The following is a 13,145-nucleotide window of genomic DNA, read 5'->3' as shown; positions in this document are numbered from 1 at the left end:
TATGGACTGTGCACAGATAAAACGGAGATGAAAAATAAGTTGGAAGGGCCAATAAAATTTTACATGGTAGGGGGAGGTTATGTAAGCAGCACCTTGAAAATTCAGTTACCTTTAACATAAATTCCCCACGTTGTTTCAAGAGGACCACAGCAGCTGCAGTCTGAGGCCAACCAGGCTGCTGTGTACCCCCCAAAATGCCCCAGGATATAGCTCCATTCCAGATGCACAGCTAGCAGGGAAGGGTGATGCACTGGGGAAGATAATGGTTGGTAAAGTTGAAAGCAGTAGGAAATGAGGAAGACCCTGTTAACATGCAGATTGACATAATTAAGGTGGCCATGGTCCCCAGGTTTGTAAGACCTGAGCAGTACTATTGAGGTCTGGGTCTCTTAGGGGTCTATCATTTATTGGGTCTCTATAAGTTGAAGGTGACATAACAACAAAGCTTCAGGTTGCTTTTGAAAAGTGATTTGGGTATTAGTGATAGAATTTCAGTATTAAAAAAGCACAGTGAATCGTGTTACATCCACCCACATGTTTGCAATGGAGAAGAAATTTTCTTTGATTCATATTTTTAAATGAATTTAATCCATCATTTCCAGACTAACATACAGAGCACAACATGGTTATCCTTCAGATTTGGTGTTTCTCCAAACATACACACAAAGTTTATATATTAGGAGATTGCTACACGTGACTTTTAAAACATGATTACACTTGGAAAAAAGCAACTTTGGCGATTTTTTACCATACACCACTGCTTCCAACCCATAGTTGATGTGTCTCTTAAGCCTGGCTAAGACATACCTTTTCATTGATGGGGAAAATCCATCCATGAGCTCGCAATCGAGCTAGTCCTCAGGTGCAAAAAATTACTTCTTTCTTTCTCAATTTAAATTTCATTACCAGAATTCTGGAACTGAAAAAGTTAAAATAAAAATAAAAGTAAATATACTGAAAGGCATGATGGATAAGGCTTAGGGCAGGGAGGTAGAGTTAAGGGGGACTCCAGAAGATGGTGGCATTATTATTATTATTATTATTATTATTATTATTATTATTATTATTATCCTTTTTTATAAAGCGCTGTAAATTTACACAGCACTGTACATACAATCTTTTAATTAGGCGGTTCCCTGCCCTCAGGCTTACAATCTAGAAAGACATGACACAGAAAGAGAAGGGAGTGGTGGAGGGGAAGGGGATGAGGGCCAGCAGTTCTTCTCTCCCTCCGAGGCCTGGATCAGGGGAGATGGACTGGAGGGAGGGCTTGGCTTCTTAATCGATGCGTAAACTTCTTCCAGGGAGGCCTGTTGGAGTTAGCCTGCCTCTCTAGTAGGATAAGACATATAAAATACATAGCAATACAGGAAATGATTCAATAAAACAGGCAACAAAAGAACATCAAATAGCAAGTGACAGTTATGCAATGCCTGGGAACGCTTCTCTGAACAGGATGGTTTTCAACTCCATTTTGAAGCTGGGGCATCAGCCCCAGTTGTGCAATTGCAGAGAAATGTGACAATGGTTGTTCTAGAACTGGCACATTCCTTTTTTTTTTAACCTGACACGATTGCTGTGAGAATGGAGTTCATTTGGTAATGCCCTCAGAGAAAATTATACATACAAATTTAAATTTTCATGCATTTTTAAAAAATGGCAAGCTTATGCAGAAATTCATCAGAATGAACTTAATCACTAAAGTGGAACTTGGAAATATTACTACTTTAGATTCCAGCTGGCAGAGCTCCCCAATGAGGATAGCCATTGGCCATGCTGGTGATGTGACTCTGGAAGTTGTAGTCCCAAACATTAACTTTCCCAAGAGGCTGAGTTGATACTTGTGAAACTGACATGGATTGGATAGACTGATTCATCCATCTCCATTGCACACACAAGGCCCATGTTTCCTAAAGACAGAGAGCTCTTTATACCTAGGAAGGAATGGCTTATATCAGCAGTTTCTTAACTTTTTATGGGCACTGAGTGGTGGAAATCTGCCAGTGTGTCTATATGAGGCAGGGGTGGGTTGTTTTGTCAGTGCTCCCAAAAAGGAGAATCCCAAATAGGGATGTATGCAGTTGTAATGGGCCTCTCTGAAATCTATATTTTGGACACCATCCTAATTTGAACAAGGTGCCTATGGTTAAAATGATTAACTAATACTGTATAATCAGATGCAATTATTGATTGAATTATGCAGGCCAAGATCCAAAACACAACTTTAGACATGCCTAAGGGCTTGGCTATGCCCAGTGGGGTTCTAACATTCTTCCTTTGAAATGCAGACCCACAACCCATAATCACAAACTGCTTCTGAAAGGCACTCAGGTTCAAAAGGGGTTTGCTCTGTAGCATGTGAGGGGCTGCTGTTTGGGAAATACAAGCCCAAATCTCCCATGGGTGCATGAAACTAGTTCCACAGTTCTTTGGAACCTAGCCATAATAAATAAGTGAAAGCTTCAGTTATGAAGCAACTAATTTTGGAGTAGTTTTGAGATCAATGGAGCAATTCTGAATTAAGTGTTTTGATGAATACAACATGCTTTTCTGCTACAAAATTAATTTATCAGTTTCTGTAATCCCACATTTACTTACGTAAAAGTAAATTCAGCAGTAGTCATTGGAACTTACTACCAAGTAAATCTTTTCATATATTTATTGATTTTTCCCAGTATGAGTCCTGGGTCATAATTCTATGATGAAGGATGGGGGGAAAATCTGTTCCTAACAGCTTACCTTGGCTGTTCAAAAGATCAAGTAAACAGAAGATAGAGCGCCATATAAACTGCTTCTGTGTTTAAAGGTTATTTGGACTTAGGCTAATTTTTAAGAGTATCTCTGTATATCTTGAGCACTTATATAAACCTTGAATTGTGGGATCTTAATAGTTATCTCAAAGCTGATGTGTGGAGGAAACTTGAGAGGAAACTTAATAATATTAAACATTATTTTAAAGGGGGTTCATGTCAGTTTGAAGACTTTTCACACAATGTAAACCTTTGTCAATTCAGAAAATTACTTCATGGTTTTTAAAACATAAACATTTCTATGGTATGCAAATATCTCTATAGTCTTTAGAAATATTACAGTTTTTAATAACTAATAAGACTAAATCAATTTGCTAAGCAGCTATAGTAGACCTATTGAATGAGTGAGGTTTCTGTAAGTGTTGACCTACTGCTCTGAACTTGATGCAGTGGGTCTTGTCTAGCTTGGTTGAGAAACTGGTTTTAGGTCTAGGTGCAGTGAGTTCAACTTTTGCCTCCAGGCAGTTGGTTTTGGAATTATTGTTAGCATCATGGACAAATATTAACAACAGTCCAATGGTATATGTGTCTCGGTGTGTGTTATGTGCCTCCAAGTAATTTCCCACTTATGGTGACCCTATCACAGAGTTTTCTTGGCAAGTTTCTTCAGAGGGGATTTGCCATTGCTTTCCTCTGAGAATGACTTGCCAAAGGTCAGCCAGTGGGTTTGCATGATATATAGCAAGTGTTTTGTATCAGTGAATTGCACAGAACTGCTTGCACAGTTCTCATAGATATGTTCAAGAGAAATCGGTCATGCTTGCACACTTTCATTTTCTTTGTTAGCTTCTACATTATACAACTCTTAGGTATCCATTTTCCATGGGTTTTGTCTGGGAGGGGGGTAGGTCATATCAGCCCAAGGACACCATAGCTAGCGATGGGGAATTGGTTTGCTGGCCAGAGATAAGAGTTTATTGTACAGCCCCCAGGGATGCTCCCAACGCGGAATGGAAGGGAGAGGGATGGGAACAGAATGGGGGCTATCACACATTTTATCGCACATCAGAACGCCACCAACACCGCCAGAAGTTCCCATTCTGTTCCTGATCCATCCCAGAGGAGGCAATTTTCAGGAATGCTTCTGAACAGTTCCTGAAAATTCCCTCCTCTGTGACAGATCAGGAACGGAATGGGAACTTCCGGCAGTGGCAGCATTCCAGTGTGTGATAAAATGCATGATCGCCCCCATTCTGTTCCTATCCCACTCCCTTTCGTTCTATGCCAGGAGCGTCCCTGGGAACTGTGCGATAAACTGCATAGTGTGGATATAATTAGAGGCCCAGTTGTACCATTGGCGGTGAAGGGATGCTGGGCCCCATCTGTGAAAGGACTGGAAAGCTTCTCGGCTATATACCATCTGCTTCATTATTTACCAACAATCAAGCTTATCTTATAACAGTAACATGTATCAGTGTTCAGCACCAAATAACGTCTTGGGGAGGCTGGAAGCTACAGCCAGTTCTAGCACAGAGCACAGTGTTTCTTAGAACATCAGCCAGAAAAGTATTGTTTTATAGGCAAAATTAGTGAGCATACATTCCTATAAGAGTATCACTGGACTCAGCATAGTGCTGCACTTCATGCTTGTGTGGAGGTCCTCCTTTGACTAGTGATAGAAAGCTCTCCACCTTGACTGCTCCACCACCACTGCTTTAATAATGTCAAAAGCAATTAAGGGAAGGGATGGGGCTGGCATTCTAGTGTTGTGTCAGGGATGGATTGGGGAAGGCATTGAACGCTGGAACCAATGCTCCCTCAATCCCCAAGCATGCTTCAGAACAGAGCAAAACTCTTCCGACTCCAGAGCTGGTGTAACTATTTTGTCTCTTATTTGGAAGCAGTGGGATGGAAAAGATGGAAAAGAAACAGAGGGAAGTGCATGTGCACACACATATACCCTGGCTGCTATGAGCATGGCAGAGTTTAGGAAATGGCCGCTCCTCTCCTAGGGACCATGTTTGTTTCAGCCAATCCTCATGTAAAAGGATTGGCTCAAACAAATCCCTTCCCTCCTTCTAGAAAGTGAAGGTAAGCCCCAAATGATATGGTTTAGTCCAGGTTATAATGCTCTGTACAAGTGTTTTTCCTGTGTTTCTAAAGACTTTCACATTAAAAAATGATTTGTACTATTTTATAGTCAGTGAAACAAATGCTCCAAAAGGCAGCTTTAGGCAAACACATGATTCCTTTTAGAAGTATAAATAAAAGTTGGAGTACATGCACACACGCATGCGCACACATTCAATCCTTTCCATTCTTTCCAGACCCACCACCCCACAGCAGCGTTTATTACAAATTTTCAGAATATATGTGACCATTCATTCTCCTCCTGAACTGCTTAAATTTCTCAGTTCTTCTCCCCCATTGCCACCCCACTTTTGCTGGGTTCTCTGTCACTGGAAACATCTTAAACCAATTTAAAGTGCTACACCTGAATAAACATGTTGTAAAAGTGTTTATGTATCGAAGTGGGTCAGTTCAAGGTACGGTATTTGGCTGCGACTTCTAATTTCTCTTTTTTACTACGAAAAGGCTGCCAGGAGGAGGAAGTCTGAGCTGAATTAATACATTTGTTACAGTGGAAGTTGAATGGAAACTGCCTTAACCACAAATCAAACTGCCTTCTTTCATTTATGCCAATGATAGAAGTTTTTCTAAGAAATATAGACGCTGGCAGAGAGCCACTGTAAGTTTGCCTTTAAAAGGGAAACCTATATGCTTATTTGTTTAAGGTTTACCCCATGATTATTAGTAAGTTCTTTCTCTAGCTGAGACAGAACTAAATGGCCTGAGTATATTTGCAAAGCAGATGCTTCTTTTGTCATATAGTTTTAACAATTTCCTCTCTTTTGGTTTGTTACCAGAACAATACAGACCACAGAAACGCTGCCACTCCCTCTCTGCCCCATACTAAGACCATTCAAAATCCCTTTACTACTTAAAGAGTTTAGGTGTGCTTCCTCTTGTGCAGCTGCACAGCTTCATATGACACTGTCTCAGTTCCTGGCAGAATGAAGGGTTCTGCATAATGCACAGAGACACAAAAGTGTCTGAGCTGCCAAAACAAATTCTGTAAAGAGTTGGAGGTTTACATGTTAAAAACCCATATGGATGCAGCTTCAGCAGCACTCCCTCCCTACAACCCTTCCTCTAATATTCACTAATGTCCATCAACTCCCCCCACCCCAATGCCTTTGAGGGTCAGTATTCATGATCTAGTGATATTCCTACTTAGTCCTGACTGAACAAATATTATAAATAAACATGTGCATCCCTCAGGTGTAAAACCAGAGTCAACCATGTACCTATTCAAACTTCAGTTCCACATAATTCCTTGAAGGATTAAAGCATCAGCAGTACTTGTTTTTAAGGCCTCTGGTGAAAGTTGATTTCTATTTTATAATTATTTATGACTTGATGCGTAAATATGCTTCGTGCCTCAATTTCCCATTCCTGTTGTTTTTTATCTATAAGATACTCAATGGTTTTTGACAAGTAAGAGATTTGTGGATTAAAACAACATTAGCTTCTTTGCACTCAAGATTTGGCATTTCGGCGGAGATTTCTCATTCTGCATAATTTGCAACGTAGATGAGGTTTCCCTATATAGCCCCAGTTTACTTTATTTTCTCATCATGTTCCATAATTACTCCTTCTAATCTTGTAACTTCATCATATGGATTAACTGGCTTTTATTTTGCAGGACGCAGTATCAATGTGAAATCAGCTGGCCTTATAGGAAGACACGGTCCTCAGTCAAAGCAGCCATTCATGGTGGCATTCTTCAAAGCAAGTGAAGTTCTTCTTCGATCTGTCCGAGCTGCCAACAATAAAAAGAAAAACCAGAACCGCAACAAATCCAGTAGTCCTCAGGATTCTTCAAGAATATCAAGTGTTGGGGGTAAGGTTCACAGCATCTATGGATGCATCTACATTGTAGAAATAATGCAGTTTGACACCACTTTAGGTGCTGTTTGTCCATCCTATGGAATTCTGGGTTCTGTAGTTTTACAAGGTCTTTAGCCTTCTCTATCAAAGAGTGCTGGTGCCTCACAAAACTACAAATCCCAGGATCCATGGCAGTTAAAGTGTCAGACTACATTATTTCTACAATGTAGATACAGCCTATGTAATAGGTATTAACTGAGAGAATACTGTATAAGACCATGTGCCTAAAAAACAACAAGCAAGGGGACACCTCATCTCAGAGTGACAAATCATGGGATGTGGGTGGTATATGGGGTAGGAGAAATTCAAACTTTCTACCCACGATTTATATACATTGTTTTTCCAATTTTTGCCTTGGAGGAAAACTTTCTCCATCCCTCTTTCATCACTAAATGGTTGAATAGGGGTGAAGGGGTGGAGAGTTGGGACAGGGACAAAATCCACAGGGGCCAGACATCTGGAGGATCCAGCTGGATCCCTGGTCAGTAGGGGCAGGGAGAATAAATTATAGTACCTGTAATTATGGCAATCCTTTGTTTTGCTAAATGCAAGGAGGGGGAACCTTGGCCCAAGCCCAGTACCAGCTCTCAGCAGTCCTGGGATTTAAATCTTTCCTGCCTGGATGTGGTAGTCTAAACCTGGACTGAAGCCTATGTGCTCATTTCTAGGAGGAAAGGGGGTGGGAAATCAGTTGCATTCTTTATATTTCATGTACTTTGATAATTTTGGCTCTGAATGCCATAATTACAGGTATACCTTTTCAGGTTAGTGTATCTGATATTATCTTTTGCTTGTCTGATAAGGGATGATCACTAGCTAATATCTGTTTTTAATCAAAGTAGCATTGTCAGACTAATTGCTAAGATTTGAATAACAGACATGCCTCAGTGGCATGCTTATGTGGTTTACATTTCACTTTTTCTGACATTTGTGATTGAATGATTTCCTGCCCTTGGCTTTGTGGTATGTTAAAATGGCAGTTTTGGCTCCACTTACAGTACTTGGAAGTAAGCTGCATACATTCAATTGAATGGGATTTATTTCAGATTAGATATGTATAATACCTACTGTTAATATCATTCTGTAAAAGTTACTCCACTATTATTACCAGAACTACCAGTCCAGAAAACAGTAGGACAAGTTATTGCCTTAAATACTTCATATATGAAATGTGACATTTCTTGAAAATTTACTCTAATAACTAGAGGGAAAATAACAAGCTTAGAACTGTAGAAGTATTTCATATGCTGCACATCTTTTCTTTCTCCAGATTACAACACAAGTGAGCAGAAACAAGCCTGTAAAAAACATGAACTCTATGTGAGCTTCCGAGACCTGGGGTGGCAGGTAGGGGCAATATTCAATCCTATTTTAATCAAGAACTACTGTATTGTCATTCTTGATTTCAAGCCCACACATTGTTATTCACTGGAGTTCTGGACTATCAATGATTCAAATTCTGTCCAAGAATCTGGGAGTAAAATAGGCTCTGATGGATAATGTAGCATGTTCCCAGTAGTGTCATTTTTTGTAACTGTGTTATGTGATTATGTTTTCATGGTGGAGTGATTGTGTGCTCCCATCAGGCAAGAGGCTAAGCTGAATATAGAATTGCCATTCATAAGCTTTCCCAATTCAACTTTTTGTTGAGGAACCAGTCTAAATGTGCGTGTGTCTCTCTGTGTGTATGTGTGTGTGTGAGAGAGAGAGAATCCCTTTAATTATGGTGTGCAAAAAACAAAAGCAAAACCTTTACTGAATTGGTCATTATCCTGTTCAACAAGGGCCACATCAGATGTTGGAGCTCCTGGACATAAGACCAAAATAAACAAATAAACCATCTATAGTTTTTAGTACAGTATCAACTCTTTCAGTTTTAACTGCTGGTTAAAATCTGGCAGGATCTTAAAAGTGGAGGAGAAAATCACATCTACTGGTTTGTCATGTGCCTCCTGCTTGCTTCCTCTAGTTTGGTTGTGTTTAGGTGACAGGGTTTTGGAAGTGAGGAGGGTATGTTTTGTACCACAGACCAGCACCTAGTGGCATTCAGAAGTGTGTTTTTTCAAAGCAACTAAATGTAAATATTTTATTTACTTTTGAGAAATGACAATTCAACTGTGACGATGATGGCAATGTACTACCTTGGGGAGCTCTTGAAAATATAACAGTAACAAATTCCTTTTTACAAAGTACATTTTCAACAGGGTTTACTCCTAATCCACAATTGTTCATTGTACAAACAGTGTCTCATCAAATATGGACCTCAGTTTAATAATAATAATAATAATAATAATAATAATAATAATAATAGGATTTATTTATATACCTCCCAATCACTGGGAATCTGAACGGTTTACAACAGAGGGGATAATAGATGCTTCCCTGCCCTCAGGCTTACAATCTAAAAGACACAACACAAAAGGAGAAGGGAATGGTGAGGGGGAAGGGGATCAGGTCCAGCATTCTTCTCTCCCTCTTAGGCCTGGACCAAGTTTGAAGCTAACTAGGGTGATCCGTTTGTCTGAAGCCGAGAAATACGTTGGCTTTGCGTTTCCTTATGAAAACATCCATTTTGCATCTCCTGAGACTAGCAATGGGGAGAAAGCACCCTTCATCTGGGAAATATGTACATTTTGCAGGTTTGCAGTGTGTTTCAGCAAGAAACAATGAGTACAAGATAATGTGTACCACTGAAAAATTTATATAATTCAAACTGAAAAAATGTGCTCAATGGATTAAATTTATTAAAATGCACACATTGAAGAAAATGCATTAACATGTGTTACTTAGGAAAAATGCATACCAATGCACCTATATATCTGTGCAGCAAAGGGAAAAATAGTCTTATAATCCTGTATAGCAGCAGTTCCCAACCTGTGGTCTGAGGAGCCCTTAGGGCTCCCCATGTACTTCCCAGGTGCTCCGCGGCTGCTCTGGGAAAATAAAAGAAATAAAAATTGAATGAATTAAAGAATAAGAAACAAAAAGTAACACTACTCCTAAACACCATTAACTTGTAAGACTCTTAAGGGCTCCTCCATAGAGATTGATTCTAAAAAGGACTCCGAGAGTCAAAAAGGTTGGGAACCCCTGCATTGGGGTGGAAACAGAATGCTAATGGGATCCTCAGAAATGAAAATCAATCTCATAGATTTTCAAAAATCCCTTTCCACTCATCTGCAGCCCTCTACCCAGAATCTAATAAAGGTACATGTAGGTGAAGTTTTTATTGTTTTTATTGACCTTGAATATTCAGGGTATTCCCCCCCCCCCCCCCAATAACAAACTAGTGCCGATTTTATGCAAGATGTTTTGACTTTGCATTTTTAATATTCTGTGCTTATTTTTTAGGATTGGATCATAGCTCCAGAAGGTTATGCTGCATTTTATTGTGATGGAGAGTGCTCATTTCCTCTAAATGCCCATATGAACGCTACAAATCATGCAATAGTGCAGACTCTGGTTTGTATGTTTCTCCAAATGTTTTGGGAAAGTCACATTATTTAATGATCTAATGAATCAATAGAACATAAATTATTAATCCCGTAGATTTCAATGGGATTTCACTTATATGTGTCCAGTTTTTATGCATTTCTCTTGTCTCTCCTATATATAAGAGACGTGAGAAGCATGTACATGTCCAGTTTTAGTGAGTTACCTATTTTGTTTTGTTTTTTGAAAATATGTCTTTCTTTTCTGAAGCAGAGAATTGCTGAAAATTTTGTAGGTCGTTGTATCATGTTGAGCTGTTCAGTTCCCATAATTTTGGTAATGGCTTTTTCTTCATTTGTCTCATTACATTCTATTTTCCTCAACATATTCTACAACACTTTTAGGCCAAAACTATAAGTTACCTGCATTTCGCTCAGAGTATGGCCAAGAACAGATCCAGCATAACTGTGACTCAGGATGACCAACTGTGCATCAACCAATATATATAAATCTATGCGCTCAAGGCATGGGGAGCACGTGGGGCACGAGGGGCGGCACGGGCCATTCAAATGAATGGGGCATGCACCCATGGTGCCCTACGCGCCGCCGTGCATGAGCCCTATTAAAATGAATGGCGCTCCAGCATACGTGGAATTAGCCTTACGCGGGGTGTGTGTCCAGGAACGGATCCCCACGTAAGGCAAGGGCCCATTGCATTCATGTATAAGTAAAAAAAAAAAAATTGTCAGAAAAATTGACCCAAAAAACCTAATTTGACTTATACATCTGCTCCCACCCATTATTCCTCCCTTGCTCAAACCAGAAAAGAAAGTCAGTCCTCCCACCTTCCGCACCTACTTTTTTAGTGGCCACCCCAGTCTCTCTGCAAGTAAGCCTCTATTAAAAATTGCTCCCATGACTCCACTGCACCTCAAGTGGACCCATAAGACCCACCTCATCTTAAAAGACACATAACATGTTAATTTTAATAGGTGCCAATTCAAAGAACTTCAGGTTGCTGAGGTCTATCTTATAAAATAATGAAAGAAGTCCCTGCATTTTATGTTGAGGCCAAAACAGTTAACAATAGAAACCACTTTTTTTTTAAAAAAGGGAAAACTCAGATGCCTTTATGGTGTGGGGCCAGTGATGATGTGAGTAGGGCTGAGTATGAATTAATCCCTAGTTGCAGATTATCACACCAAAATAAAATTATATTGATTTCAGGAAATCAGCATTTATAGGCATTTTAGGTGCTTCCAGATGGGCCACTCCTAGCACTATCCAATCATTGCTCTTTTGCTGCAAGCTACAAGTGGGAATAGCAGCAATTGAGTTTCTGCATGCATTGTGTATATTAATACATCACTTCACCTTGGACATGCCATAGTATCTGCATTGACTAATGGAGCCGGTCAGGAAATTGAGTGTCACTTTAGCTAACAAGTTAAAAAATAAATTTAAAAAGAGAAGATATTTGCTATGATCATGCAGGCCTCATTTCACACACAACACACAGAACTGAGCAATTGGGCTCTCTTTAAAGAGGTTTGTAGGCTTCCCAAATACAGTTTGGTTGAGCACATTTTGAAATATATGCCTCTTTTTCTTTGCCGCTTGCTCTCAAATTCTACCTCAAAATTAGAATGCACATAGAGTGCACATGTCCTTAATATGTGCTTGAACTTTTAGTTGTGTTAATCTTTGTGTCAATATGTTGTTCTGTAAATTTAATCCATACACACACACACACACACACACATCAATCACAGCCTTAGTAAAGGGTTAAATTAAGTGACTTCTGAGCAGGTAGCTATAATAGCTGCTGGTTGTTAGCTTGTTGATGAGTGCCAAGTACTCAGATGCAAAATCATTAAGTGTGTTAGAGATATTATTTATTAAATTACAAATTATAAGCACACCAAGAATTTATGGTCAAAGGGGCCACTCCCAAGTATTACTGGCTGGGAAAACTGGTGGTGTAACACATGTAAGCCTCCACTACTTTTCTTCTTAAAAGAAGCAATGAGTAATTTTAATAATATTCTTCCTGCTACAGGAAAGCTATCAACAAGCACACAAAGCCCATTTACAATACAGGACTTCAGTATCCAGAAAATTCTGTAATTGGAGACATGTTCTGTGGAGAATGTCCATGTGGTTGATTTTCAGAGAAAAGAGCATTTTGTGCACAGAAAACAACACTTTTTTGTACAAAAGAAGCTGTTTCCTGCACAGAAAATGCTGTTTTCTGTGCAAATCAACTGCATGGGAACTTTGCACAAAATATGTCCTAATTACAGCATTTTCTGGAGGAAACTGCTTTATCTGCACAGAAAATAATATTTCAGTGCAGAAATGTTTAATTTTTTTTTACAGAGAAACTGTTTTTTACACAAAACTACAGTACATGCAAATTTTGCACTGAATAAGTCCCAAACTGAAGATTCTCAGTTGAAAATTCTTCTAATCAGAGTTTCTCAACTTTCTCAACTTGGGGTTGTTTTGTTTTGGTTTTTTGGGTTTTTTTTTTTGACATTTTAAAAATATTTTTTAATATTCTTTTCATCCCTTCTCTAATCACATCCTTTCTTGAACTACTATGGCATCATTACTGAGTGACATATATTCTTTTACCTTTGTTCCATCTTCAGACTGAAAAATTAGCAAATGAATGTTTGCAGTGCTGGAAATGAGAAGCTTATGGCTCTGCAAAAAGAAAACTGGGCATGTGCATTCTCAATATTTTCCTATGTATTTATTAAACATCTTCAGAAATGAGTTTAAACTTTTACTAAGCTTTGTGCGTGTGTTTAGGATTTATGATTTTTTTTTTTTTTAAAAAGATCTCTTCAGGGGAAATGATCTCTTCATGGTAAGAGTTACATAAAAACTGTTTCCCAACTGCCTGTTTTGTGTTCTCTGGCAAACACTACAGGTTTATATCACTGC

General features: G+C 39.1%; 1 protein-coding gene across 1 annotated transcript in view; it reads left to right on the top strand.

Moving 5' to 3' along the window:
* BMP5 (bone morphogenetic protein 5) overlaps window positions 1–13,145 on the top strand; it is a 59,443-nt gene that overhangs the window by 43,494 nt on the left and 2,804 nt on the right. The window contains exons 4-6 of the mRNA XM_089531142.1: window positions 6,517–6,714; window positions 8,032–8,108; window positions 10,113–10,223. Of these exons, the coding sequence (XP_089387268.1) occupies window positions 6,517–6,714; window positions 8,032–8,108; window positions 10,113–10,223 (386 nt within the window). The remainder of the gene's footprint in view (window positions 1–6,516; window positions 6,715–8,031; window positions 8,109–10,112; window positions 10,224–13,145) is intronic.

This window comes from Sceloporus occidentalis, unplaced genomic scaffold, assembly GCF_023333645.1.
Source record: "Sceloporus occidentalis isolate IW3139 unplaced genomic scaffold, rSceOcc1.0.p SCAF_6, whole genome shotgun sequence".
NCBI classification, from domain to species: domain Eukaryota; kingdom Metazoa; phylum Chordata; class Lepidosauria; order Squamata; family Phrynosomatidae; genus Sceloporus; species Sceloporus occidentalis.
This window is presented reverse-complemented; position numbering and strand designations above follow the sequence as displayed.